General features: G+C 35.1%; 6 protein-coding genes across 6 annotated transcripts; all 6 read left to right on the forward strand.

The window, feature by feature from the left end:
- The first annotated feature begins 1,091 nt into the window (after positions 1-1,091).
- LOC17894501 lies at positions 1,092-2,579 on the forward strand. The gene is made up of 4 exons (XM_006302678.2): positions 1,092-1,312; positions 1,410-1,616; positions 1,712-1,927; positions 1,995-2,579. Exons 1-4 carry the CDS (start codon positions 1,310-1,312, stop codon positions 2,316-2,318), a joined length of 750 nt encoding a protein of 249 aa, XP_006302740.1. The 5' UTR covers positions 1,092-1,309; the 3' UTR covers positions 2,319-2,579.
- A 475-nt stretch (positions 2,580-3,054) lies between these two features.
- LOC17896001 (S-protein homolog 4) lies at positions 3,055-3,558 on the forward strand. Its single transcript, XM_006301167.2, has one exon. It carries the CDS (start codon positions 3,055-3,057, stop codon positions 3,547-3,549), a length of 495 nt encoding a protein of 164 aa, XP_006301229.1. The 3' UTR covers positions 3,550-3,558.
- Positions 3,559-8,282: 4,724 nt separating this feature from the next.
- On the forward strand, positions 8,283-9,216 carry LOC17895908. The gene has a single exon (XM_023787704.1). The coding sequence runs from the start codon at positions 8,359-8,361 to the stop codon at positions 8,977-8,979; it is 621 nt and encodes a 206-aa protein (XP_023643472.1). The 5' UTR covers positions 8,283-8,358; the 3' UTR covers positions 8,980-9,216.
- Positions 9,217-12,889: 3,673 nt separating this feature from the next.
- On the forward strand, positions 12,890-13,714 carry LOC17894377 (protein MIZU-KUSSEI 1). Its single transcript, XM_023788220.1, has one exon. The coding sequence runs from the start codon at positions 12,977-12,979 to the stop codon at positions 13,655-13,657; it is 681 nt and encodes a 226-aa protein (XP_023643988.1). The 5' UTR covers positions 12,890-12,976; the 3' UTR covers positions 13,658-13,714.
- Positions 13,715-17,989: 4,275 nt separating this feature from the next.
- On the forward strand, positions 17,990-20,910 carry LOC17894689. Its single transcript, XM_006302064.2, has 10 exons — positions 17,990-18,339; positions 18,441-18,507; positions 18,710-18,772; positions 18,854-19,102; positions 19,209-19,618; positions 19,695-19,794; positions 19,870-19,923; positions 20,013-20,105; positions 20,202-20,330; positions 20,427-20,910. Exons 1-10 carry the CDS (start codon positions 18,224-18,226, stop codon positions 20,736-20,738), a joined length of 1,593 nt encoding a protein of 530 aa, XP_006302126.1. The 5' UTR covers positions 17,990-18,223; the 3' UTR covers positions 20,739-20,910.
- Positions 20,911-21,088: 178 nt separating this feature from the next.
- LOC17895331 (tetratricopeptide repeat protein SKI3) lies at positions 21,089-26,856 on the forward strand. The gene is made up of 19 exons (XM_023787623.1): positions 21,089-21,344; positions 21,435-21,758; positions 21,847-21,930; positions 22,036-22,086; positions 22,188-22,280; positions 22,373-22,513; positions 22,605-22,685; positions 22,764-23,008; positions 23,088-23,259; positions 23,402-23,514; positions 23,595-23,652; positions 23,731-23,796; positions 23,901-24,113; positions 24,232-24,283; positions 24,386-24,759; positions 24,839-24,933; positions 25,054-25,296; positions 25,476-26,314; positions 26,402-26,856. The coding sequence occupies exons 1-19, from the start codon at positions 21,276-21,278 to the stop codon at positions 26,593-26,595; spliced, it is 3,507 nt and encodes a 1,168-aa protein (XP_023643391.1). The 5' UTR covers positions 21,089-21,275; the 3' UTR covers positions 26,596-26,856.
- Positions 26,857-26,884: the final 28 nt, after the last annotated feature.

Genomic DNA, 26,884 nt, shown 5'->3' on the forward strand with positions numbered 1-26,884 from the left:
TTTATCTTTATTCATTCGTTACCAGCCTCCACTTAGATAGTTAGATATGATAAGAACTCTCTATTCAAATGGATTTAACGGTGATAGTAGCCAGTAGATATATTTTAAAAATAGTGATAAAACAGGTCAAAATATCTATTACATAGGAAATAAATATCTTCAAATACTATATAGATTCGGGTGAAATCCTATTAGTATTGACTTTGAGTCTTTGACCGTAAAATCTAATAGTTTAGATCACACACAGACACAAGACATAACCCCTGAAACTATAAAGTAGCACACTCACTGTAGATGATTAAGAGAACTCTTTACTATTAACTACTGGAAACACGTGACATGACGCTTACTGACCTTGCGATTATTAAGAGAGGTGGCATGTATATGTGTAAGCCCCGACCATCGGACGGTCTAGGATTTGTCATGTGGGTTAACCATAATAGGACAAAAGCGTTTGCCACGTCTACATAGAAAAAGGTTGTCCTCTTAATCCAACGGCTCAGACCAGACTCTATACCAATCCCCCAATTCGGTTCTGTCTCCTCTCTTGTCCGTTGATTCCTCTGGCTCTTCACTTCGGCCACGTGTTCCTAATTTGACCATATTTCAAAGGTAATAAACTTGTTTCCTTTTTTTGTTTTTTAGTATTCACACTCGTACTATCGTCCCAAATAGTTATGTTATATGTGAATATTTATCACAAAATATAACGAATACTACAATAATAATATCAAAATTTGGTAACAAATATCAAAAAAATAATATCTTCCTACGTTGGGAGTGATGTCGGACGTCACCGAATAATATAATAGTAGTCGGCTAATTTTGATATTTGTCGCGAACCACGAAATAATAAAATGATTTATCATCATCATTTGTGACTTGTGAGCAATAATGATTCAAGAATTCTCAAATAATACTAACTTTTTCTTCTTTTTTTAAGTTCCTTTACTTCTGGGGTCTCGAGAGACCCACACATGTGCACAAAATATACGTGTGTCTCTTATGGACTTTAAAAAGCAAAATTAGCAGACACTTATTTGGCCAAAAAAGAGTCACTAAAACAATTTAAAAAGAGGATATTATATGATTTTCATGCGAATTATAAAAACTATTGAAAATTATCGGTGACCGACCTCAAATACAAGAAAAACCTCAATTTCTCTTTTATCATCTATTTGCCGCCGCCGCCTTCTCTACTATATCAAAACCTCTCTTCTCTAGTCTTTTCAATCTAAGTCACACAGTTCTGTATTCACGCTTCAAGCTTTGCTAGTCGAAAACAACAATAGAATATCACAAGAAACTCATGGTAATTGAACGATTCTTCTTCTTATTTACTCTCTGTTTTTTCCTCCGCAGATTCTTATATTTACTTACCCTTTGAATCTGGTGTCAAAATCTTCCAGGGACCGATGATGAGAGCAGAAGAAGATAACTACAATCTGAGTCCTCCACCATGGCTAATCCCTATGCTAAGAGCAAACTACTTCGTCCCCTGTTCGATCCACGCCGCTTCCAACAAGAGCGAATGCAACATGTTCTGTCTTGATTGCACTTCCAATGCCTTTTGCTCTTACTGTGTGCTCAATCACAGAAACCATCGTGTCCTTCAGGTTTGTTTTCCTCATATTAGAAAATCACTCCTCTTTCCCTTTCAGTTCACAGAACTGAGTTACGAAAATGGTATCTTTTTGTTATTTATCCGCAGATACGGAGGTCATCATACCACAACGTGGTGAGGGTGAACGAGATTCAGAAGTACATAGACATCTCTTGCGTTCAGACATATATAATCAACAGCGCTAGGATTGTGTTCTTGAACGAACGACCTCAGCCAAGAATCGGCAAAGGCGTCACCAACACCTGTGAAATCTGTTGCAGAAGCCTTCTTGATTCTTTCCGTTTCTGCTCCCTCGGTTGCAAAGTACCTCTCTTTTTCCTCTGTTTTCAATCTGTTTTCTCTGTTCTCAAGGTGTTTCCTCTGTTGTTAGCTTGGAGGGATGAAGCGAGGAGGGAATGATCCAAGTCTAACCTTCTCTCTGAGAGGGAAGCATGGAAGAGAGCACGAAGGTGAGTGGGAATCTGATGAGGCGACCACACCTACTAAGATACGGAAGACGACGTGTGCTTTCAACCGTCTTATGAGTGGTCTCTCCATTTCCACTGTTAAGTGTGACGACTACTTCTCAGGAGATCAACGGTCCTCTAGCTCCGGTGATGAGAGCGGCTTTAATCTTTCTCCAGGGACGCCGCCGATATATAATCACCGGAACTCAAGCAGACGGAAGGGAATCCCACACCGTGCTCCGTTCTGAAGTTGACTTTAAGAGTACCCTAACAATATACAAAAGTTAGAAAATGTGGTCATTATGTTATTGTATATGGCTAGTACTTAGTATTTTGGTTTTCTTTTTGAAACTTTTTGAAACTAATAGGAATGTATAGATATACGTATGTTACAACGTTTTGCTTAATATAGATTACTAGGTTGTATACTCAAAAGGATTGAAATGTGTTTTTCATATAGTTGGCTGTAAAATATACGTTTGAAATGATATAAGGTTCATGTTATGTTACTTGTATCGTTTACGGTGTATTCAAATCAAGACTAAAGTAACAAATATGCATTGTGTGCATTATGATCTTTGACAAATAAATGTGTGCATTATGACGAGTTTGTCTTTCAACCAGGATTATAAACCAAAGTTTTGACTAACTGATTATGAATTGACTAAAAATTTGACTAATTTTATAAAATCTTTCTATTATCAGTCTTAGGTAATTTATTGATTCTTGGATTAAAAGTTCCATCGATATAAAAAAGAAACAACAAACTATAAATAGTCAACAGATAACAATAAAAAACACAAAATACATTGCAAAAAAAAAAAAAAAAAAAGTCAACAGATAATAATGTATACTATAAATATTCTTCTTGGTCAAGTATACTATAAATATTTGTATCGATCTTCTATTTATAAATAAACAGGGACTATAAATATTGTATTTAGCTTCTGTTAATTCTCACACGACAAGTGTTTATTTAGAATCATGGTTTTCTTGTGTAACCATCAGTTTTATAAGCTGGTGATCTATAGTATTGTTTTCTATGTGTTGGCGTCGTCGTCACTGTTAGCTTCTTCAGATGCTGCAGCATCGGAAGAACCAATCGAGAGAGGTAGGCGGTTGTTACCTTTTCAGAAGAAAACGGTGGTGATCGGTAATATAGTAAGAAACAGAGAAGTTTTGAATGTGCATTGCAAGTCTTCGGAAGACGACTTGGGGTTGCAACACATCCGATTCACCGATGTTTGGTCTTTCAAGTTTAGGGTAAATTGGAAAGGCACTACAAAGTTTCGTTGCCATATAACGTGGAGAGGAGGTGGTGATCATTGGTTTACTATCTTTAAAGATAGGAGAGACAACTGTGATTATTGTAAGTGGCAAGTCTTGGGAGATGGTGGAAGGGAAAAACCTATGATCCGGACAAGATGGTTGAAAGGTTACGAAACTGGAAGGGATGACTTCTTCGATTGGGACAAATAACTTCAAACCGATGAGTACATATTATTATGTAACTTAGTGGTTTATGTTCATTTGAACTATTGGGGTCAATATCTAAATTAAATATGTGAAAGCTGTTGAAGCAAATGTATAATCAACAATGGCCAATGCTATGCCAACAAATTCAACAAATCAGTTCATAAGTTAATTTAAAAAGTGCTAGTTGGCCATCAAATAATAGTAAGTTTTAACGTTTAAATTTATAAACATTTTAACATAAACAAAACAAAAAAGATTAATCGGAGACATGTTAGTCTTTTAAGTCTATAATACCAAGCTTGTAATTATAGACATTTTGTATATTTTGGTAAAAAAATTTCTCATTTCATTAGCGAAACTTTAAAAGAACACACAATGTAACCATAAGCATCTTTCTTTGTTTTATTGAACGCAACGTTGTCAGCCCACTAACGAACGATAACGAAACTAATCATCTATACTTTAAAGCCCAACATAAGCCTTTTCAGGATCGCCAAATGATCTCTGATAAATTGGTTTAATTAAGACTTTAACGTTTAAACAGATTACATAACTACGAGGAAGAGTAGTAAGTCCGTGGCTGCACGAGTCACGACCACGTTATATAAAAGATAAACCAGAAATTAGGAAATATTTCTGGCAGGGAAGGAACAAAGGCAAACGTGCAAAGGAGGTTTTTATCTAAACAAAAACGGCTTAGGTACACTATTTTGGTAGCTATCTAATACTCTTATTTTGGGATCATTGTACCATTTATATGGCTATTAAAAAATCCCATTTTTTCCGGTTTTACGTGTGACATCGGCGGGCAAACACATTTCGTGAAAACAACTTTTAGTTATTTTCTTTCCTATCATACAAACATAAACTAATGTCATTTCCAATATGATATTAATTAATACTAGTCTATATATATTTCATTGTTTTGAGCCGTACAAGAGATTAAAAACTTAGCAACGTGATTGCGTGACCGTTCTGACCAATACGCACACGTCTACTTAACTTCTTTGTTAACATTTTATACGTAAAAGTTAAAACTGTTCACGTCTGTAGAAATCATTTAATTTGTCGAACAATCTTGAAACGGAAGCAAAGAACATTTTATATAACGTCTTAGATGATTGACTATGTAATCAGACTAATTAATACACAGTATATGCTAATTGCAAAGTTGGAAAACTCTCTGCAACAAAACGTGTTTTAACGAAATTCCCTGAAGTTGTTTACTCGTTTCCGTTTGTAATTAAATGACACATTACGCGTTTAGCAAGCTGCTCATTACCATGATTTTAAAGATGTCTTCAAGTAAAGGACAAAATAATTTAATGTAGTTACTTTCAATCAACTTGACATATATCACCAATTAAGACTTTCATGAACATTGTATGATGCCACCGGAAGTCTCATCACCAATCAATTAAAACTAGATCCGTAGTAGTCCCTTCTATTTCAATTTTACAAAAAAAGAATGAAATAAACTCGTAGAATTTTCTTTTTTCGATTTTAGATAAAACCACGATTTTAAAACCTTTATCTTTAGCCAATTATATAATTTATATCGTTCTGATAATCTTGTTGTATGAAAATTTATCTTATATATTTCACATCATATCTAACCTTCTGACTATATTTCACAATTTTTTTTTAGAAGAGTTTCAAAATGTAGTTAGTAGTTCTTGAAACTTCTATGCATCGTTGAATAATCTCGACTTTATGAAGGTTTTGAACAGAAAAAAAAAATAACGATATAAATTTAAATATATAGCTCATATAGCCTTTTATTTTATTTTATTTTTTTGTCGCCTGCTCATATAGCCTTTGACGAGTGAAATTGTATGTGGTCTTTGAACGATATAAATTAGTACTATGATACTATATGGGTCGTTGTGTGGTCGTTCGTTTGACCGTATGATTCACAAAATTGAGTAATAAATATAAATGTAGTTGGTACGTACTATATAGTAGTATTGGGTAATTAAGTAAGTCAACGGTTGAACACGTGAATCCTTCTTCCATTTTGCATGGCCTGCGACCTGTTCCTCTTTCTTTTACTCAGTTCAATGTAATAATTTAATGCTTACGGTACTGTTCCCTATTATTTTAGCTTCTTCGGACTTTTTGTTCATAATCAAGGTGCAAAATGTTAAATCAATTTCAAGTGTGTTCTTTTAGCGAATATCGAGAAGCATATTTAAAAATACAGATGTCAACGTAATTAATCTAATCCAAACACACACACACGTAGTTAGTTGCACATTATTATATTGTTATGACAGCGAAGTGACAGCAAAACTTTGATTACCGTGATATGATTAATAAGGTTATTAAACCCCATTAAGACTTATTTTTAAAAATACGTAATGATCATAAACTTTAGGGACTAAACATCATTGGTGGAATTGACTCCGTGAGGGAAAAGGTTTGAATTATTTTAATAATGAAAGTACATTTTCATCGATAAAGTTGTTTTGAAAAGAAAACAAATGGATAAAAGCAAATTGCAGTTGAGTTATATATAACCCGTGATTTGGATAGTAGTCTTAGAATCGGATGGGTTGGATATATACATGGCTTGAGATGACCAAGTGTAAGTGGCAGTAGAACTATCGATACAGGGGCTGCAACGTTAAAAAGTGAATCATGGTTGAACCCGAACCAATAGTGCGAGCATATCGTCGTCGTCTTTAGTAAAAATCATCACGAGGGTCACACTAGCTTGGAAACAGACACATATAAAAGTATTGATTTGATCATTTGCTTTTTCTTTTTGTTTTGTCTTTGTTTCGCGGTGCGACTACTATATAGGCCACTAGTGGTATTGAATTTTGAGTGTCTTCTAGTGCTGGGCACGAAGCGAATATTCGGAAAATTTGTGATATTTGTTATTTGTTTCGCTTCGACCGAATAGTTGATTTGCTATTTGCTTCGATTCGTAAATTTTCGAGTATTCGGAAATTCGAATATTCGAATATTTTTCGTAATATTTGCGAATTACTTGCTTCGATTCGCTTCGACCCATCTAATTTTTTTTTTTAACTAAAAACATATAGAATATAAATATAAAATGCAAAATATGAAATATTAGAGGTTTTTATTTGATATGTTTTCAAAGTAAGAAGGAAATGTAACCACCGTCGAAAGAATTCTCACATTTTATTTTTAATAATGATTTTTCTAGTAAAGTTTTATTTGCTTAAAAACAACATTTAACAAAAAAAAACCCAACGAGCCAAAATATAATAATTTGAATAATAACACTATCAGATATATATCCAAATCTATAAATACACATACTATATATAATATATATATTATATAATAATTTATATTTATACATATATATAAATATACGAAGCGAAGCGGATATTCGGCACTAAAAAAATCAATATTTGTTATTTGCTTCGGTTTTTACGAATACTAAATTTTCATATTTGATTCGGTTAAATATCTTATAGATATTTGAATTTTTCGAATCGAATCAAAACGAATATCGAACCGAATCGAATCTAACGAATATTTTGCCCAGGGTTACTTCATGACATGCAAAGCCAAAGGTGAGAGAGTCAAATACAAGTTGCTGAGTGGGTCGTCTTTTACATTAATAAAGAAAGAAAGGAAACAAAACGGTTGCTGCGGTTTCCTTATTCCCCACGCTTATTTAATCTAAATTGTTTAATTAGTCTGGTCTCCTTATCGCTAGTTTTGTTTGGGTCACGTGTTACGGCTGAGAGCTCAGAAAGCCGCGTCATTGCTGACCTATCTCTCTTCTTCATCTCGCAACGTACGGTTTATGGAATCTGCTGAAGTTTATTTCCCAAAACGTTTTGCTTACCCTAAACAGCGAATTATAACAATCCATTTTAGGTATTATGTTTATCAATTACATAATTCACCAAATATATTTGAAGTCAAACATCCTCCATTAAATTCGATTTTCCTTGTACACGAATATGTGACGTACGTACGGTCAATCTATTCTAACGTACAGTATGACTACATATATACAGTGAGTCGATTTTGCACAGAAAACAGAAAAAAATGGAAATATTTTATTTAGACAATTTATACAAATATTTTGCGTATCTTCTATTTTGGAGGGGAAGTTGACAATTTTAATAGAAATTTTTCAATATTGTACAGCGTAGATGGATATATAAGATAGACTATCTATCTAAACGCACATCTACCTATACTACAGTATATTCACACTATACAATACAATACAATGCATTCATCATAAACTATTCACACTAATACGAGATATAAAATTTACTCAAACAAGATTGTTTGAAATTGAATTGTTTAACATAAGATTACGCAAGTCAAATATTTTCTGACTATTTAAATAGAAGGTTTCGTGATTCTATTTTAAATTTTTGTGATATGGATAATGACTGTACGTATATACGTACCCACCAATCCAATTAATAAAAAATATCCTAAAATGTGAAAATATATTAACAAATATGGCCTTGTAAAACAAGACTACTCTGACTATACTACACTAGAGTCAACCCAACCAAGCTCAGCGTACGCGTCAGCTCCCGGTTTGACAAAAAAAAAAAACATATACACAAAACCATTTTTGTTTTTCTCTTTTAAAAGTCCGGTTAAGTAAAATGTGACGTCATCACTTTTTTGGTCTATATATATCCCGCATCTGTACCCAACTCTGTTTATACGCGTCCTCTCTCCTTCTTCTTCTCTCTAGCAATTACTCTCTGTCTCTCTCTCTCTCTCTACACAACAAATCAGAATTCAAATTTTATTTTTGGAGTTTTTTTTGCAATTTTACCAGAAAACAAACAACAAATGGGTCTCTGTGTATCTGTTAATCGAAACGACTGCGATTCTTCGTCGACGACGGCTAAAATCGTCACCATCAACGGCGATCTCCGTGAATACGATGTGCCGGTGTTAGCCTCTCAGGTCCTGGAATCTGAATCGACGGCTTCTTCTTCGTCTCGATCTTCTTCTTTTTTTCTATGTAATTCCGATTCTCTCTCCTACGACGATTTCATCCCGGCGATCGGATCCGACGAGATTCTTCAAGCCGATCAGATCTATTTCGTCCTTCCCATCTCTAAACGCCAGTACCGTCTCTCCGCCTCGGACATGGCGGCTCTCGCCGTGAAAGCAAGCGTCGCGATGGAGAAAGCCGCGGGGAAGAATAACCGCCGTCGTAAGAGCGGGAGGATCTCTCCTGTCGTGACGCTGAATCAGCCCAACAGAATCGGAGCCGGCGAAACGATGGCGATGGGAAAGGGTAAACAGCTGGACAACAAAACGGCGCCGTTTAAAGCTGGAAACGGTTATTCCCGGTCTGATTCGGTTCGGAAACTGAAAAGATATACTTCTGGGAGAGCTAAATTGGCGGTTCGATCGTTTAGACTGAGACTTGCTACTATATACGAAGGATCTGTCGACGTTTAGATATCACATCATCATAATCACCCAAACTCGAATAAACGATATGTACAAGTGTATTACTTTCAGTTACATTTTTTTGTTCTTGTCGTCGTTACTGAAATGATCGATTGTGTAATGTTACATATGAAAATAGTCTGTAAATTACAGCTTTTGTGATAAAAGTAATCTCCCATTTTGTTATGTCATTTTATGTAATTATCCTTTTATGTACCACCAATAATTAAAATCAAGTGTCAATCACACTGTGTTAGCAACTTGCGAAATTTTATGAGATTTGTTTATATATATTTATAAACATAACACATGCACGTACTTTTAAATCAGGATGAACTGTTATGTTTCGTTAATTAATGATATGAAATGGTTTAAAATTTTAAGTAAATGGTCAGTCAAAGCTCCGCTTTTGGAAACATGATTATAGAGCAAATCACAAAGCGATAAAAGAAATATTATAAACAAATCCTTTGTTAATTAAGTTTCACAAAATGGAACTTTCGTGTGAAAGAAAAGTACAGTAAAAATGACTTGGAGGGGAAGTTTGGTATTCTAATGTGAAAAGATGTTTAATGGTGCGTGGTGGGTTCGGAAAGAGACAAATATATATATATATATATATATATATATATATATATATATAGTATGATGCAAGATTTGGGTTTGCAGCCAATTGGGATTTAAACTTCTGATTCCAAAGTCATTTTCAAATAAAACATCAATTTGATTCAAACTTTCATTTGTGTTGTTGTTTTTACTATATATATTTTATGATGCAAGATGGTACTATTTACTTAACAAAACTCTGATGACTAAAATAACCCAATTTGTTCTAATAATGATACTAGGGAAACATCAAATTTGATTGAAAAAAAACTTATTTATAATCTTATTAATTTCTTTTTTTTTTCTTTTTTTTTCTTGAAAATTTGTTTGAGAAGTTGGTGTGAACCCTAAGATTCGATTTTATCAATTGGGGCAACAAAAGCGGAATCTAACGGGTTAGTCCTCCGCTATGACCGGCAAGTCTCCGACAACGACAGGTTGTGTATTTGGCGGCGACAACATTAACTAAATTATCTTTCTTATGTTTTTGTAAATTAAATATAGGCATGCAAACTTATGTACAAGACTCCAAACGAAACTGTAGTATTTTCCCGATTTGGTTGCTCCTGTTACCATATGCATACGTGTGCTTTTTGCCGGATGAATATAAAACGCATGAAGTATAGTCTAATACTCTAATTTATTTTGTGGATATCCCTCTATATTGTATATGAAATGTTTATTTTTTTGAATTTATATTTCCAGAAAGATCGTTTATGAAACTATTGCAAAATTTACCCTTAAAATATCTTGATCATGAAAGAAACCAATTACAAGAACCACATAAAAATAATATATATATATATATGTACATACATTATAAATATCTTCTTCTATGTAGAACTAAGGTATGAATGCGGAATTATGTAATTGACTATATATATATAATATATATATATATATATATATATATATTATTTTGTAATAGAACAGACTTATTTTAATCATCGGTGTTGTCATTTATGAAATTTGGTTATTCGGTTTGGAAAAAAGAAAAAGGTGAAAATGGGAATATAACTCTTATTTCTTTTCATGGATCATCATATTATAAGTTATATGATATAACTTTATTTTGTGAGTTGTGTGTATACGAAAATAACAAGTCTCTCTATCTCCCGGCCTCAGATCGGACTGTTGATTTTGTTGTTGGTAGTGTACCAAACAAATTTTGGCCTTACGGGAGCCGGGAGGCACACAATTATTTTTCATTTATGTTTATTTTGATTGATTAATTTTGTTTCTGATAAATAAATAAATAATGTTTTTGATATTTTATAACCTTATCGCCTTATTTGACCTTTTTTCCTTAAAAAATAAATAGTTTTACGAACGTGTCAAGTGTTCAACTGTCAACACCATGAATAATTTTTACGTTGTTATGTGTCAAAGAACATACAAATTAGAATTACATTCACATCCTTAATCCTATTGGCTACATTTCAATATTATGACACAACCTGGTCACTTGTTCCGAATGTGTTATATATATCAATGTCAAATAAATTTGTCTAATGATATGCAGACTAAAGACAAAGGGGGGTACCGTGGTCCGTGGAGAGACTTCGATCTTGTCACAGTCTTCATTTTAACTCAATGCATGTACGTACGGTATTTAATTATCTTTCTTTTCTATACCAGACATGTAAATCAGGATGACAGGATCATATGTTAAGACTTAAAAGATATATTGAATTATTTTAAATTTAAATAACTTCAAATAAGTTTATTACATAACTTACAGTAGTTTATACTTTATAAGCTTTATATTTGCCTATTTGGGATCCTAATATCTTCTCCAGATATATATTCTTTTTTTATCGGTTTACTCTGAACCAAATTTCACTATAGAACCGGTAATAAATCATCAACAAATTGGACTATAATCCTATATATTAAATTTTATGGACTTCTAAACAAAAAAAAAAATATACAAGAAAAAGAAAAGATCAACGACTAAATTAACCAATATATTCCTCATATACGACTCTAAAGTCTAAACTAACATTGATATTTATATGTGACATCAACGATTAAAAAACTATCGAGTTTAAATTACATGTCCTAATCAAAATATGAAACAAAGAGAGATCAAGAAGACAAGACGAGAAGGTTTGAGGCTTTTTCAATCAAAACCTCAGTAACAATATTTTTGACATATGTGTTTTTTGTTTCTTCCTTCATGTTCATTTCATCATACATTTTCAAACACTCAATGAATGATTAGTTTCATCATAGTCAGCCTAGTAAATTGTTTGTTTCTGAATTTTGACAGAAAATAAACGTGGATTTGACTTTTTGACATATTCTTGTTCATACTGTATAAGTGATTCGGAATCGTAGCTTAATTTGATACATTTTGTGGCTCTTGCATCGCATGAGAATACTACAGTGATGTTTTAATCAGCCCATCAAAGTAGTTTCTTGACCCATTAAATAAAGTCATATAGCTAGGCCCGTTCGTGTGAAGATCTGCTTGTTCTCTGTTTATGTACTCTCTCTAGTCTAGGCTTCAGCGATGCCTTACGTGCTGCATACACAGACTGAAAAAAACCTTTTTTTCATTGCTTTGTCTATTCGTTGATTGTTGATTGTTATAAAATTTCATATATCATGCTTGCCCCTTAAATTAGGCTTTAATGCCTTATATTTCGGGTAAGTCATTTTTTCAAATTTTAATCATGGACAAAGGAAATGTATAGTCCCCACAACAGCACATAAAACTGATCGTGGCACTACAATGGTATCTATACAGTAAAGTATTTGAAGACAATCATCTCAACAGTATGCATGCTTCTACGGCTTTCTCACGCTTAATAGTTTATATGATAATACCATATCATTGCCATGCTACCTTTTTGGAAACGTGTACTCACTATTACTAAATCATCTTTGTGTGGGTTATTCAAATGATAGAGTATATAGAACATACTTCCTTCTTCTATATACATAAATGGAAAAAAAATATCAAGAAAACACAAACGCATGGATTGGGTTCTTGAAGAAGCGGACCCATATCTTGTTCCCCCGACCAATTATATCAGTTCCCTCTATTCCCTTCGGCCTTCACCTTATCAACATCATTTACTAGTATATTTTCATAATTTTGGATCCATGTTTCGAAATTACATGAAACGTAATACTAAATTCAGGTTAGTATACCACCATTTGGTGAACACACTAATTAAGGAAGCAATCCATCACTTGAAAACAGAGAAGACGAAAGCGCACGCATGTATAAAAATATGTGGTTATCCATCACATAAAATTTAACAACAAAAACAAAAATACTAACTTAAAAAAAGAAATTCTCCTCCAACTTATACCTCACACCTATAAATATGCCATCAAACTTATTCTCGTTCTCTTCTTACTTACGATTACAAATAAAAAGAAAAAAAATATGAGAACGATGGTAGATTTGGGAAAACAAAGAAGTCATTTACAAATCATTGATTCTCCTACGAGCGTTGACTGTGCTCGTGAAGTCAGACTCCGAAGAACCTTCCGTTCACTCATCGAGTGCGTCATCCCATATTGTTGCACGTACAAACCTCCTCCTTCCGACCAAAACGACACCGTTTCTGTCTCTTCCTCCACTTCTTCTTCCGACCAACCCGGTGTCCTAGTCACCGGGACTTTCTTCGGTCACCGCCGTGGTCACGTCAGCTTCTGCCTCCAAGACGACACTCGTCCCTCCTCTCAACCTCTCCTCCTCCTCGAGCTAGCCGTTCCCACGGCGGCTCTTGCTCGGGAGATGGAGGAGGGCTTTCTCCGAATCGCTCTCCGGAGCAAAAGCGACCGCCGGTGTAATATTTTTAACGTTCCGGTTTGGTCTATGTATTGCAACGGCAGGAAATTTGGGTTTGCGGTGAGGAGAGAAACGAATGAAAACGACGTCAGTTTTCTCCGGCTGATGCAATCTGTTTCCGTAGGCGCAGGGGTGATTCCAAACGGCGAGACGTTGTATTTGAGAGCCAAGTTTGAGCGAGTGACCGGATCAAGTGATTTGGAATCGTTTCATATGGTGAACCAAGGGGGTTGTCATGGACAGGAGCTTAGTATTTTCCTGTCGAGATCTTGAAACTTGTGATTAGGAAACATCTATAGTTATGAATTATGATCCATGCTAATCTTAATGTTCGTTTTTGTCTACGTATTATATTACTTTTTGTCGTTACACGAATGAAATTAGCAGATTAAATAACCTAAATAAATTTCAACGAATGAAATTAGCAGAATAGATTACCTAACAAAGTAAAGAAGTTAATCATCATATACATTTAAATTGTATGGTGAAAATAGCAGAATTATTAAACAAATCATATAAACTGACCTGACCATGCTACACAATTATATTTGGTTAACTAGGCTGATTACCTATCCAACACATTGACTTTGAATGTTTGATAACGATTAAAAACATCATCATGATCAATAATAATGCAGTGGGGTGTCCCTGCTTTGACTCCTCTCCTGCCATTTTGCATTTGTAATATCTTCCAAGACTGAGTAATACTCATGGGCCACCGGAGCGTGGACAGTACGCACGTGCATTGGAGGAGTCTGATCAAAGCGACAACTGAAAGCAATGTGTGACCAAACAGCAACCATCGAATAATTAACGCAATCTAGCTTAGCTCCGGTGTCTCCTTCAGTGCCGAACCAGCACCGCTCCTTCATATCCTCCTCTTCCCCATAATGTTATGATTTTTTTTTGCCCTTTACCATATTCTTTAATTCATTCATTCCAGATCTGTTTACTCTCTTTTTGACAAAAAAAAAAAAAACGATCATTATTTAGCCAATAATAAGTTCTTTATATAGATATATCGGTTGTATTAGTAAACAATTATAGATTAAACACAAGTCATTGACATAATGGCTCCACCACACCATGTCTTCTTAGCATGGTTTCACGCGCACCATCAACTTCACGGTTTTCTCTTTGCTTTTATGGATACAATTGCTGCTCGTGAGTCGTGATTCGTATTTATTTTTTGTTTAGTCTTCTACTGATCTCAAATTTGACGACGATATATTTTTACGTGTGTTTTTTTTTTTTTTTTGGTTTTTTGTTCTTTCTCGAATACTACGGTTTAACGGGGTTTGATACCTGAGAAAGACTCACTAGTTGATACAAAGCCCAATTGGATAATGGGCTGATCGATGGTTGAACACCAGGGCACATTTGTGATGTTACTATATCGATTATTTTGTTTCTGCGGTTGTGGATCCAAGTTTGTGGGTGATCGGTGATGAGAAAAAACAAAAAACGAAAACCTAAGTTAATAAACAATTATTACTAGTTGTTCTTTCCATTTGTTAGAGAATCATGATGCTTCCACACGTGCAATTTGTATCTGATTTTTACATAATTAATTTGAACAACCTGACAAGAAAAGAGAGATTATTTAAATAATTGACTTGTTAATGTTATTACAAAAATGTGATTTAGTAATATGCTGGGACTGGCACTGAATTTCAGACAGCACGTGTCGCATCGAACCATAGTGATCATGCAAGAATACATGCGCCGGTATTAACGTTGTTGCAGGCATACTAGCTAGCTAGTACGTATACATATATATATATATATATATGCAAGACTGAAACAGTTCATATATATTTGTAATTCGTGAAATGATTTGAATCATAATTTATGAAATGGCTTGTTTGAATTCCTTTTCTGTAGGCCGATCTACTAACAATTGCGGTTTTAAAGTCAGTAACTATAATATGTCATGATCGTCAATGATTCAAGGGGTTTCAAGTTGATCCACAAAACTCTTCAAGCTCAATGTTTTTTGGATCGATTCTTGATCAAAGTACACTTTAAAGTGGTTTATGAGATCTAGTATCAAACTATCAATAAACTAGTACTAAGTCATTAAGGAGATCGATCGAGTGGTGGGGGGATATATTTTAATAAACTACTGTAGTACTAAGTGATTAAAAAATTACTAGTAAGGTGCGAGTGCTACTTCCTACTACTTTATAAGTACGTATATCATTCGTGTATCTTTCTTCTTCTTCTTTTTTGCTGCCAGCACCGGTTATAAATGAAGTAAGTTACTCAAAGCTGGCATTTCATGTGTGTTAATAGTACCATTGCCGGTAAAATTAGCTAGCTAGATAGACATGTTCATTCATTTTATGTTTTATTAGACTATATTGAGAGTACAGAAAATAAATAAAAATCGAATAAATATGTCAAAATACATAATAAATCTAGAAATGGGTACAAATCAAAGGGTAATAAAATGTGGTCACCCAACGTGGCTGAGTTTCCTTTTCGATTTTAATTGTGTTGGCATAAAAGTCGGTGCAAAGGAAAGCCCCAAAATATTTAACTCTGAAAATGAAAGTTTGGTCCACCTCTATCTATCTTCATTTTGTGAAATGAATGAATGAATTACTCAAAATCAAGTTTTGACATACAAATTATTTTTTTGGTTCAATTATTAAAGTATTCTTCAGTCTTGTTTCTATCACTGTCTTTGGCCAGCTGATTAATTAGGCTAAGGCAAATATACTATACACACACATACTGTCATACATATATGGCTACGTATAGGAAAAAACATTGTACATTCACATTCGTGATCTAAAGCTATCTTTAGATGGCTACAAAATCCTCAGATAGGATTGGGATATATCACACTTACCCAAAATATATATAGTATAGTATTAAGAAATATTATTACCGGCACATGCATGACGTGTGTGAGAAAGAAAAAAAGTAGTACAGTACAGTTGACATTCAAAGGTACTACTGGTAATCAAATCATGGAAGTTTTCTACATATTAACTGCTTACATATATTATCTTACTTGAATATATATTGGAAATATAAGAAGTTGTAAAACTGAAATCCAATGACTTAGAAAACACCCACACACATATATATATATATATATATAGCAGAAAACGTAACGAATAATACCATTATACCAAACCAGATATTATAAAATCTAATTCTTTATAATATATCCAACCCAAGATTAATATAGAGTCGCGTATAGCGGACTAGAGAGCGAGAGAGACGCACAAGGCAGACGACAAAAAAAAAAAAAAAGAAAAAAAAAAAAAGGCAGACGACGACGATGACGATGATGAGTCAGTCGCAGTAGGATGGGAAAATTAGAAAGGGAGAATGACTTTTGCCCGATGATTTCTTAATGACAATGTTGTTGTACTCTTGCCTTTTTAAAAATCCTAAAGTCTCTAAATAAACCCCTGTATTAATAGCAGTAGTTAATAGATTCAGAAGATTTTTTATTTAAAAAAAACAAACAGAACAGGGTGGCATCATAATTTATGGGGGACAGCTGTCGTGATTTCTTATGCATTTATGACCACTAACATGCAATGGCACGGATGCACATTTCTTCTTCTTTTCTTATGTAATTCGTGTGTATACATATATTGTAAATGACTAAATGTAATGTAATGTATACACTTTCTTGTTCTAGTCATTCTTTCTTCTTCCTCTTCTTCTCATATTAGTTTCTTACTTACTTATAATAATATATATATGCCAATGATCGGCTGTCATGAATTCCATTTTTTTCCATTTTGGGTTCTTAATTCTGAAATTCGAGTTTTGCAACACTATAAAATGTTGACAGAAACTGGTGACTTCAGGTTGATCTTAAGTTATTTTATTTCGGGGTTATTGTATATACATTTTTCTAATAGAAAATGTCGTATGGAGTGGGAGGTGTGAATGTGATCGGAGCATATTTATTGGTAATTTCTTTCACGACCCCATTATGCCAGTAGTACTGTAGTAGTAAATTGTCCCCATTAATTTAGTGAACTGTTTTATTAGTAGCTCATTGCCATTAATTGCATTAATTAGTTTCTAACTAATGTTCTTTTTTTTATGGAAGGAATTAAAACATCATTGAATTATCTCTTACCAGTTCTATTAATTAATAGTCTACTCAATTCCACTACTAGTATTCAGTATAGATCTAAATATCTTGAACACAGCACAAAAACCGCATAAACTGCATCATCCTTTAATATTCGGCTATTATTATCTTAATGATCTTCTTTAGTTTTTGCATTTCTCTCTTTTCTTATGATTGTCGTCACAATTCTTATTTATTTGTTCAAAAAAAAATAAAAAATCAATTCGTTTCATTGCATTATATTATGATGTTGTTGTTAGGTCTGATTGATGATTATATAGACATGCAAAGGGAGACTACTGGAATCACACTGCGAGCAAAAAACATGGCCATTAATATGATAACAGGTGACATTGACAGTCATATAATTAATTTATAAATATCCTATTAAAAAATACTGTATACAAAATTCAGATCTTAAACAACCAAGAAATAAAAATAGTAAGTGGAGTAAAAAAACAGAGTTAACTTGACCCGCTTGCTTAGTTCTGAATTCCAGAGGAAAAAAAAAAAAAAAAAGTCGGTTTCGTCATTTGCTCATTTTCCCGGAAAGTTACAAAGTCGTTCCCTTTTCAGGTTTTGAAGTCAGCCACATAAACCCAAACGTAAAGAGTATAAGCAAAAAAGGCTGGAGCTTTTTCTCTCTCTACAAGACATGATCTTCTAGTTTATAGTCTTATAGAGAGAGAGAGCGGGAGAGAGAGAAAGGGAGAAAGAGAAAGGGTGTGAAAATGATGGCTCTCATGAATTGTGCATATTCATCATCTCCTTCTTCTTCTTCTTCTTCTTCTTCTTCTTCGTCTTCCTCTTCTTCCTCTCCCAATTCGTCTTCTTCATATTCTCCCAGGTAAACCATTTCCATTTGCACTAGTGACTGCATTTAATCATTCAATCTTTGAATCAACGTTACTAACTTCTTGATTTTTATTTTTTCTTTTGTAAGAACAGAGAGAACATGGTTTTGCAGAGTGTGGTTGATGTGTCACCTTCAAGTTTCTCTTCCGACTGCAAATCTGTACGGTCTTCTAATCATTACATTTTTTTCCTCCCAAGAAAAGCAAAAGTTTTTTTTTTTTTTACCGTAAAACAAATAACAAGAAAAGTAGTCTCTGCATTTGTTTATTTTCTTTTCTTCTTCTGGGGGTTTTATATGGTTTGATATAACTTTTCATTAACATGAAAGTGAAGAGATGTTTTTAATTTCCTCCCAATGTCAGATTCTACCAGTGGAGAAGACTTTGATAACTCACCAAAACTCCAATCTCTGCCTGATCCCAAAGGTTCGTTTTATAGCAACACTCAAATCTTTGATGTTACTGCTTTCTTGTTTTACTATGTCTTGAAATCTTGATTTTTTCCAGTCTTCAGAAGAACTGAAGAAGGAGATTGCATCAGTTGAGTTAGAGATTCTACACATGGAACGATATCTCTTGTCTCTTTACAGAAAATCTTTCGAGCAGCAACTTCCTAGTTCCTACTCTAACCTCTCTGCTACAACCTTATCTCGCTCTGTCACTACTTCACCCTCACTAACTCATCATCAACCTTACCATAAACCAATTTCGTATCCTCGGAGTTTCAACACTAGCTTAAAAGCCTTATCTTCAAGGGTAAACTTGAAATCAAATCAAGTTCTTTTTTTATTTATTTTGTCAAATCAATCATTAGAAAGAAAAAATTTTAACTGGTTTTTTTTTTTGTGTGTTTTGTTTTCAGGAAGGGACTAGAGTAGTTAATGGTAATCAGAGTCTTGGAGAGCTTTTGGGATCATCTCGTATAGTTGATCATAATGACCTCATAAACCCGAATAAACTCTCTGAAGATATCATGAGATGCATTTCTTCTGTGTATTGTACACTTTCAAGAAGCTCAACGGGAACCAATTACTCCACTTGTTTTCCTGCTTCCCCGGCTTCATCAATGTCGAATGCCTCAACCATTTTCTCTTCCAAGTCTAATTATGATGATAAATGGAGCTTGAATTGCACGAGTGAGGATCATTTGCTGAATCATTGCCAAGATCAAGGCAATGTTTTGCCTTGTGGTGTTGTTGTGATAGAGGCCCTTAGAGTACATTTAGATGATGGTAGTTTCAGTTACGCTGCTCTTATGCTGCAAAACTTCAGGTAAACGTTTATATGGTTTTGTGGGATAAAATCTACATGCATATAACTGGATTGATCTGAAAGTTTTGGTATGCAGATCATTGGTTCAAAATCTTGAGAAAGTTGATCCGAGTAGAATGAAACGCGAAGAGAAGCTCGCGTTTTGGATCAACATTCACAATGCTCTTGTGATGCATGTAAGTGAACTAGCTCTTAACCTCTTTTAATATGTTTCTTTATCTTTCTTTGTTTGATAATCTTCTTCTTTGAAGGCTTACTTAGCTTATGGAACTCACAACCGCGCTAGAAATACTTCCGTTTTGAAGGTTAACTCTCTATTAGACATATATACAATTTTAGCCGAGTAACACTTATTTGATGTTTTTACTAATCAATTCTCTATATATAATCTCAGGCAGCTTATGATATTGGAGGCTATAGAATAAATCCTTTCATCATCCAAAGCTCAATCTTAGGAATCAGACCTCATTATACATCAGCATCACCTGTAAACCATTTCATCTTTCTTTCCTTTTTGCTTTACTTTCATTTTCACTTCTGACCACGTATAGTAAACTTTCACTTTCAATTTTACATTTTACAGTTACTCCAAACACTGTTTTCGCCTTCAAGAAAGTCGAAAACTTGTAGTGTTAGACACATTTACGCATTGGAATACCCCGAGGCTTTAGCTCATTTCGCTATTTCTTCAGGAGCATTCACAGATCCTACGGTAACAATACAAAATCATTTCAACTCTAGATGATCCTAGTGTGTTTATTACTTCTGGAGTTGGCATTAACCGTAATAGATCAATGTTCATAATTAGGTTCGGGTTTACACCGCGGATAGAATCTTCCGGGATCTAAGACAAGCGAAACAAGAGTTTATCAGAAGTAACGTTCGTGTTTACAAAGGAACAAAGATTTTGTTGCCAAAGATCTTCCAGCATTATGTTAAAGACATGTCAATGGATGTGTCTAAGCTCATGGAAGCAACAGCTCAGTGTTTACCTGAGGATGCGAGGAAAATTGCTCAGAAATGTTTGAAGGAGAAGAAGATTAAAAATTTTGAATGGCTACCAGAAAATCTGAGTTTCCGGTATGTCATCGCCGGAGAATTGGTCGGAGCAAAAAAATAAGACGTGATAGTTTATTCAATTTTTTTTTTTTTTGGGCCTCCTCATGTGATTAAATAATTTGATTACAATTAAACCTTAGTGTTGTGTTTCACATTTTTTTCTTCTTGAAGAGAGATATTGTAAAAACCAGTGTTTGTTTGTGTAACCGAAAACTAATTTAAGATTTTATTAACCGCGTAACGAAAATAACCGATTAATCAACCCGGGTCGTAAAGCGTCGATACGAATAATGATTCCAGGGTTCAATAAGCAATAAAGAAAATACAGGATGTAATTTTGATTTTGGAAATACAACAAGGGTCTAATTTAAAATTGCTAGCTTGGTTTTGTATTTGTGCCGGACGCCGTGATTCGTTTTCCGGTGAGAGGTAAAGTTAGGGTTTTGAATTGTTGATTTGAGAGAGAGAGAGAGATAGAGTAAACAAGAAGGAAGAGATTCACATGTTGAATCAGTTTGTTCTTACTTCTTTTCACTTCAGATTGAAAATATTATTCTTTCCTGCTTTCAAAATCTTCGATCTTTCGTTCTGAATTGGGATGGAATTGGAGCAACTTAAGATGTCTGTGGAAGCGAACCCAGATGATTCTTCTCTACAATTCCAACTCGTAATTTGTTTTCCGATGATGAATTTAGTTCCTTTACTTAAGGGATTCTTGTTATCTGTAAGAAATATTGGAGTTTTGATTTGATTTCAGGGGTTATATCTGTGGGATAATGGTGGAGAATCCGAGAAAGCGGCGGAGCACTTTGTGTTGTCGGCGAAACTGAACCCGAATAATGCAGCGGCGTTCAAGTATTTAGGGCATTACTACTCGCGTGTGACGCTTGATCTCAATCGAGCTGCTAAGTGTTACCAGAGAGCAGTGTTGATAAACCCTAATGACTCTGATTCCGGAGAAGCTTTGTGCGATTTGTTTGACAGACAAGGCAAGGAAATCTTGGAGATTGCTGTTTGCCGTGACGCTTCTGAGAAGTCTCCTAAGGCTTTCTGGGCATTTTGTAGATTGGGTTACATTCAGGTTTTGCTTCAATTGGCCTCCTCTGTTTCTGCTTTTTCTTTTATTACCTTGATTGCTTATTATCTATGGCCATGGAATTCTATTACAGCTTCATCAGAAGAAGTGGTCTGAAGCTGTTCAGAGCCTTCAACATGCAATTAGAGGTTATCCTACCATGTCTGACTTGTGGGAAGTAATTGCCTTTTCTCTTCTTCCTCCAGTTATCACCCGTTTCGTTACATTTTCTTAATTATGTTACGGAATTTGACGAGAATCTTGTTTTTCTCTGTTATTGCAGGCTCTAGGCCTGGCTTACCAGCGACTTGGAATGTTTACTGCTGCTATCAAGGTAAAAAGACATTGTTCCCTTTTTGTACTTTCCCTGTTTCTTGAAGTGGTTTGAGTTTTTGTTTATTTCCATTGTGGCCTTATTTCTCAATGATACAACAGGCGTATGGCCGCGCCATTGAATTAGATGAGACCAAAATTTTCACATTAGTAGAGAGTGCAAATATCTTTTTGATGCTTGGTTCATATAGAAAGGTAAATCCTTTGTAACCACGTCTGTTCCATATTACCTCTTTGGAAAGTTTGTCTTTATGCCTCCAAAAGTCTCATATATAGTATTTGTATAGGGTGTGGAGCTATTTGAGCAAGCGTTGAAGATTTCGCCTCAGAATATTTCTGTGCTTTATGGTCTTGCTTCTGGATTGCTTAGTTGGTCAAAGGAATGCATAAATTTGGGCGCATTTGGGTGGGCAGCTTCATTGTTGGAGGTTAATAACACTAAAATCTTGTGATATGTCCTGCTTTCATCTATATTTCAGTTACCTATATGAGAGAGCGATTAATGTAAATTTACTATAGGATGCCCGTAAAGCTTCCAAAGAAAGCAGTGAACTGTCCAGCAACATGTCTTGTATATGGAAATTGTATGGGGATATTCAGGTACTTTAGTCTGTCCTTGTATTTTGAAGTGTAAAGCTTGCTCATTATCTGGCGATCTAATATTTAATTCTTGAGCAGCTTACATATGCAAGATGTTTTCCATGGTCTGGTGGAACTCAAAACTCAGAATTCACGTTGAAGACATTTAGTGATTCAATCCTTTCTTGGAAAAGCATTTGTTACTCAGCTGCATTGTCAGCCAAAGCTTCTTACCAGCGAGCTCTACACTTAGCCCCTTGGCAAGCTAACATTTATACTGACATAGCCATAACCTGTGATCTTGTTTCAAGTTTGAGTGATGACTCTGAAACTTCAAGTTCTTGGTAAGATTATACTGCAACTTTATTTGACATTTTCTTAGTTTTTGATGCGCTCCCCTGTAATAGTCTACTATTCTATCAGGAAGTTACCAGAAAAGATGGCTCTGGGAGCATTATTGCTGGAATGCGAAAACTCAGAGTTCTGGGTTGCTTTGGGTTGTATGTCTAATAATTGTGCGTTGAAACTACATGCTTTAATCCGGGCATTGCATTTGGATGTATCTTTAGCCGTTGCTTGGGCTTTTATGGGCCAGGTATTGTATACAACATTTTTGTCTTTCTGGCTTTGTATTGGATGTCCTAGCTTTATCAGGGGTTGCATTCTTGCTTCACCTATGTGAATAATTTAAGTTATAGTTTCCCTCTTTTGCTTGTAATTTTGGTTGCATTAAACAGATCTTCAGGGAATCGAATGAAATGAAATTCGCAAAGCAGGCTTTTGATTGTGCTAGAAGCATTGATCCTACACTTGCGCTACCTTGGGCTGGCTCAGCTGATACTTATGCGAGGTAGATTCTTTTTATGTGAAAAGATAGTTCTCATGTTTTCAAACTACAATTTGGTCCCCATAGACTAATTCACGCCTCAGGGAGTCAACATCAGATGAGGCTTTTGAAAGTTGTTTACGAGCTGCTCAGATATCACCTGTAAGTTCTGCTTTAATTGTGGTTTACTTACGCGTAAGTCTGATGGTTTTAATTGAGGCGTGGTATCATTCTGTCCAGCTTGCAGAGTTCCAAGTTGGTCTGGCATGGCTTGCTTTGCTGCAGGAAAATATATCATCTCCGCAGGTATAAACACATATGTAATTCTAATATCTATGATCTACACAGGACTTCAAAAAAAAAAAATCCAAGTGAGTTAAGTAACTCCCGCTCTTGAAACTGTGCTGCAGATATTTGCTTGCATTGAGCAGGCAGTGCAGCGCACCCCTTATTACCCTGAGTCCCATAATCTACATGGGTTAGTTTGTGAGGCAAGGCATAATTATCACACTGCCATTGCTTCATATAGGCTAGCACTAGCTGCAATGCGCATTTACCCCGACAATTCAGTGAAATTTTATGCTGGAAAAGTATCTATGAATTTGGTCAGGTCACTCAGCAAGGTGAGAGGCCCACCCTTCTTGCCGTTAATATGTCTTTTAAAAGCAATTTTGAGATTGGATTTAATTCAATAATCAAATATAAATGCAAATATTGTACTCAATTAAAGTATTTTTGTAGGCAGGACGATTCAAAGAATCTGTTATGGAATGCGAAAATCTGAAGTCAAAAGGTTTGTACTTAGACTGGTCATCCCCAAGTTTGAAGACTGGGGTTTCATGCAAATTTTAGTCAAACGTTAATAAGTTTATTATCTAATCAAATTTTCCTAAAGGTTTGCTTGATGCCGGAAGTTTGCAAATATATGCTTTCTCTCTGTGGAAGATTGGTGAGAATGATTCAGCTCTCTCAGTAATTCGAGATCTGGCTAGTAGGATTTCTACCATGGAAAAGCCTTTAATAGCCTCCCCAATCAGTTTCATTTGTAGTCTGCTTTATTGCATATCTGGGGTAGATTCTGCTATAACCAGCATCCAGAAAATGCCAAAGGATTTCTTCCAGAGTTCAAAAATCAGCTTTATAGTATCTGCCATCCATTCTCTTGATCAGAGTGATAGACTTCTGTCGATTGTTGCAAGCACTCGTAGCTATATTACATCACAAGAAGAAATAGTTGCAATGCACTACTTGATAGCACTCAGCAAATTGGTGAGCCTTTTGATCTCGGTTATCATGTCGACCCATTCATTTTGGAATGCTGTATTTGTTTAAACTCCGGATATTGCAGCTAAAAACAGGAGCAGGAGATTTCCTTGGATTTGAGAAGGGGATTGCCCACCTCAGAAAAGCTATTCACATGTATCCTCATAGTAATTTGATAAGGTGGGTTTTGATCAGTGCTAGAGGTTACATAAACGCTAATCAAGCGCGCTAGGTTTTAATTGTGTAAAAAATATGTTGGTATTGTAATCATAACTCGGAAATGTAATTTGTTGGATTTAGGAACCTGCTTGGATATATTTTGTTAGCCGATGAAGGAATGAAAGATGTCTGTACTGCGAGTAGATGTTGTATCATAAATGTCTCTGACTGTGTAAATACGGAAGGTCTGAAGTCCGCATTGGAGGTCCTTGGAGGAGGATCGGTTGCTTGCAATGTAATTGGCAATACAGCTCCAAGGTTCTCATTTCCGACATGCCATTGTCAGCGTCTGAATGCTCCTGTTGTTGTTGGGGAACTGCAAAGGTATTCGAGAATTTTTCTACATCATTTTAGCATTTTCAAAGTATGAATTGATCAACTCTCAAAAGTGGTGTCTGGTCCTTTTGTCATCTACAACTCAGTTTTTGATACCTGTTACAGAACGTATATGTACGAAATATATTTTCACTATAACTATTTAATGATTGTTTTCCAATTCGCAGATTCTTGCATCAAGAACCTTGGAACAGCGGTGTAAGATACTTGCTTATTCTGAATCTCGTGCAGAAGGCACGTGAGCAGAGATTTCCTGGCCAACTTTGTAGTGCTATTGAGCGTCTAATCTCTGTGGCACTCTCTGATGAGACTTGTTCTAAGGAAGGCGAATATCAAAAGTTCCAGCTTCTGCTTTGTGCTTCTGAGATCAGTTTGCAGAAGGGAAATATAGCAGAGTCCATTGCCAATGCTCGAAAGGCATCTTCCCTTTCGCTTCCAAGTAGCTACCTATTTCTAGGACATTTGCAACTTTGCCGTGCTTATGCAGCAAAAGGGAGTACGAGAAACATTCAAGAGGAATACAGAGCGTGTTTGGAGCTAAAGACTGACTCAAATATTGGTTGGATTTGCCTGAAACTCATAGAATCTCAGTATGTTCTGGAACCTGATGCAAACTTCTTAGAAATGAGCCTACAAGAATGCTCGAGCCAGAAGAAGAATTCATGGAAAGAATGGATGGGTGTATACAGCTTCGCTCGTGGATTAGATTCTATCAGGAAAAAAGACTTTTTGTCAGCAGAGGAATTCCTTGCACAAGCTTGTTCGTTGTTAAATTCAGAGAGCTGTCTACTTCTCTGCCATGGTGCTGTCTGCATGGAACTGGCTAGACAGTCTAATGACTCACAATTCCTCTCACTGGCTGTAAAAAGTCTTAGCAAAGTTCAAGCAAGTTTGTTGATTCCTTTGCCTATCGTGTATACATTATTAGCTCAAGCACATGGGAGTCTTGGCTCTAAAGAGAAATGGGAGAAGAATCTTCGTCTTGAATGGTTCTGCTGGCCACCAGGTTAGACTGCAAATGTTCTAATCTTTATCATTCTTTTTCCACCACAACGTTGCGCCCAACTGAAAATGTTTCAAAAATTTTGGACAGAAATGAGACCTGCAGAGCTTTACTTCCAGATGCATATACTTGCAAGACAATCAGAAGACAGACCTGAAACCGCTTCAGGGATTGAAGTCTACCAAAGCCCTGAGAAATGGGTGACTAGGGCGATTCACACAGACCCTTCTTGTCTGAGATATTGGAAGGTCTTGGATAAGCTTGTTCAACATCCCACGAGCTGAGCATCAAAAATTAAAATCCAATCACAGAACAGAGCAGCTGGTATTCTGTTTTTTTTCTTTATATGATGCTTTTTTTTTGTTTTTTTTTGTCTTTTTGAGAATCCCTTGTATGATGCTTTGACATGTAATTTTCTGTGTAACACCAAATAGAAACACAACGAAATAGGATTCAATGATTCATGTACATTGAAACTGAAACGAGATGCATTTTTTTTATAACGAACTTTGATTTTTGGATAATATAAAACAAAAGTTTTTGGATATTGCTTGCAAAGGCTCTTATTTACAC

Source organism: Capsella rubella, unplaced genomic scaffold (assembly GCF_000375325.1).
Source record: "Capsella rubella cultivar Monte Gargano unplaced genomic scaffold, Caprub1_0 scaffold_2, whole genome shotgun sequence".
Classification (NCBI taxonomy): domain Eukaryota; kingdom Viridiplantae; phylum Streptophyta; class Magnoliopsida; order Brassicales; family Brassicaceae; genus Capsella; species Capsella rubella.

What these genes read in the sequence shown, in the direction of transcription:
- LOC17894501 (XM_006302678.2), top strand. An exon ending in GAAACCATCGTGTCCTTCAG is followed by an intron (nt 1,617 to 1,711) that starts GTTTGTTTTCCT and finishes ATTTATCCGCAG; the next exon opens with ATACGGAGGTCATCATACCA. An exon ending in TCTGCTCCCTCGGTTGCAAA is followed by an intron (nt 1,928 to 1,994) that starts GTACCTCTCTTT and finishes CTCTGTTGTTAG; the next exon opens with CTTGGAGGGATGAAGCGAGG.
- LOC17896001 (XM_006301167.2), top strand. Translation starts at nt 3,055, where the DNA reads ATGGTTTTCTTGTGTAACCATCAGTTTTATAAGCTGGTGATCTATAGT.
- LOC17894377 (XM_023788220.1), top strand. Translation starts at nt 12,977, where the DNA reads ATGAGAACGATGGTAGATTTGGGAAAACAAAGAAGTCATTTACAAATC.
- LOC17895908 (XM_023787704.1), top strand. Translation starts at nt 8,359, where the DNA reads ATGGGTCTCTGTGTATCTGTTAATCGAAACGACTGCGATTCTTCGTCG.
- LOC17894689 (XM_006302064.2), top strand. Translation starts at nt 18,224, where the DNA reads ATGATGGCTCTCATGAATTGTGCATATTCATCATCTCCTTCTTCTTCT. An exon ending in CTTATGCTGCAAAACTTCAG is followed by an intron (nt 19,619 to 19,694) that starts GTAAACGTTTAT and finishes TTTGGTATGCAG; the next exon opens with ATCATTGGTTCAAAATCTTG. An exon ending in ACAATGCTCTTGTGATGCAT is followed by an intron (nt 19,795 to 19,869) that starts GTAAGTGAACTA and finishes TCTTCTTTGAAG; the next exon opens with GCTTACTTAGCTTATGGAAC.
- LOC17895331 (XM_023787623.1), top strand. Translation starts at nt 21,276, where the DNA reads ATGGAATTGGAGCAACTTAAGATGTCTGTGGAAGCGAACCCAGATGAT. An exon ending in CCATGTCTGACTTGTGGGAA is followed by an intron (nt 21,931 to 22,035) that starts GTAATTGCCTTT and finishes CTGTTATTGCAG; the next exon opens with GCTCTAGGCCTGGCTTACCA. An exon ending in TGTTTACTGCTGCTATCAAG is followed by an intron (nt 22,087 to 22,187) that starts GTAAAAAGACAT and finishes ATGATACAACAG; the next exon opens with GCGTATGGCCGCGCCATTGA.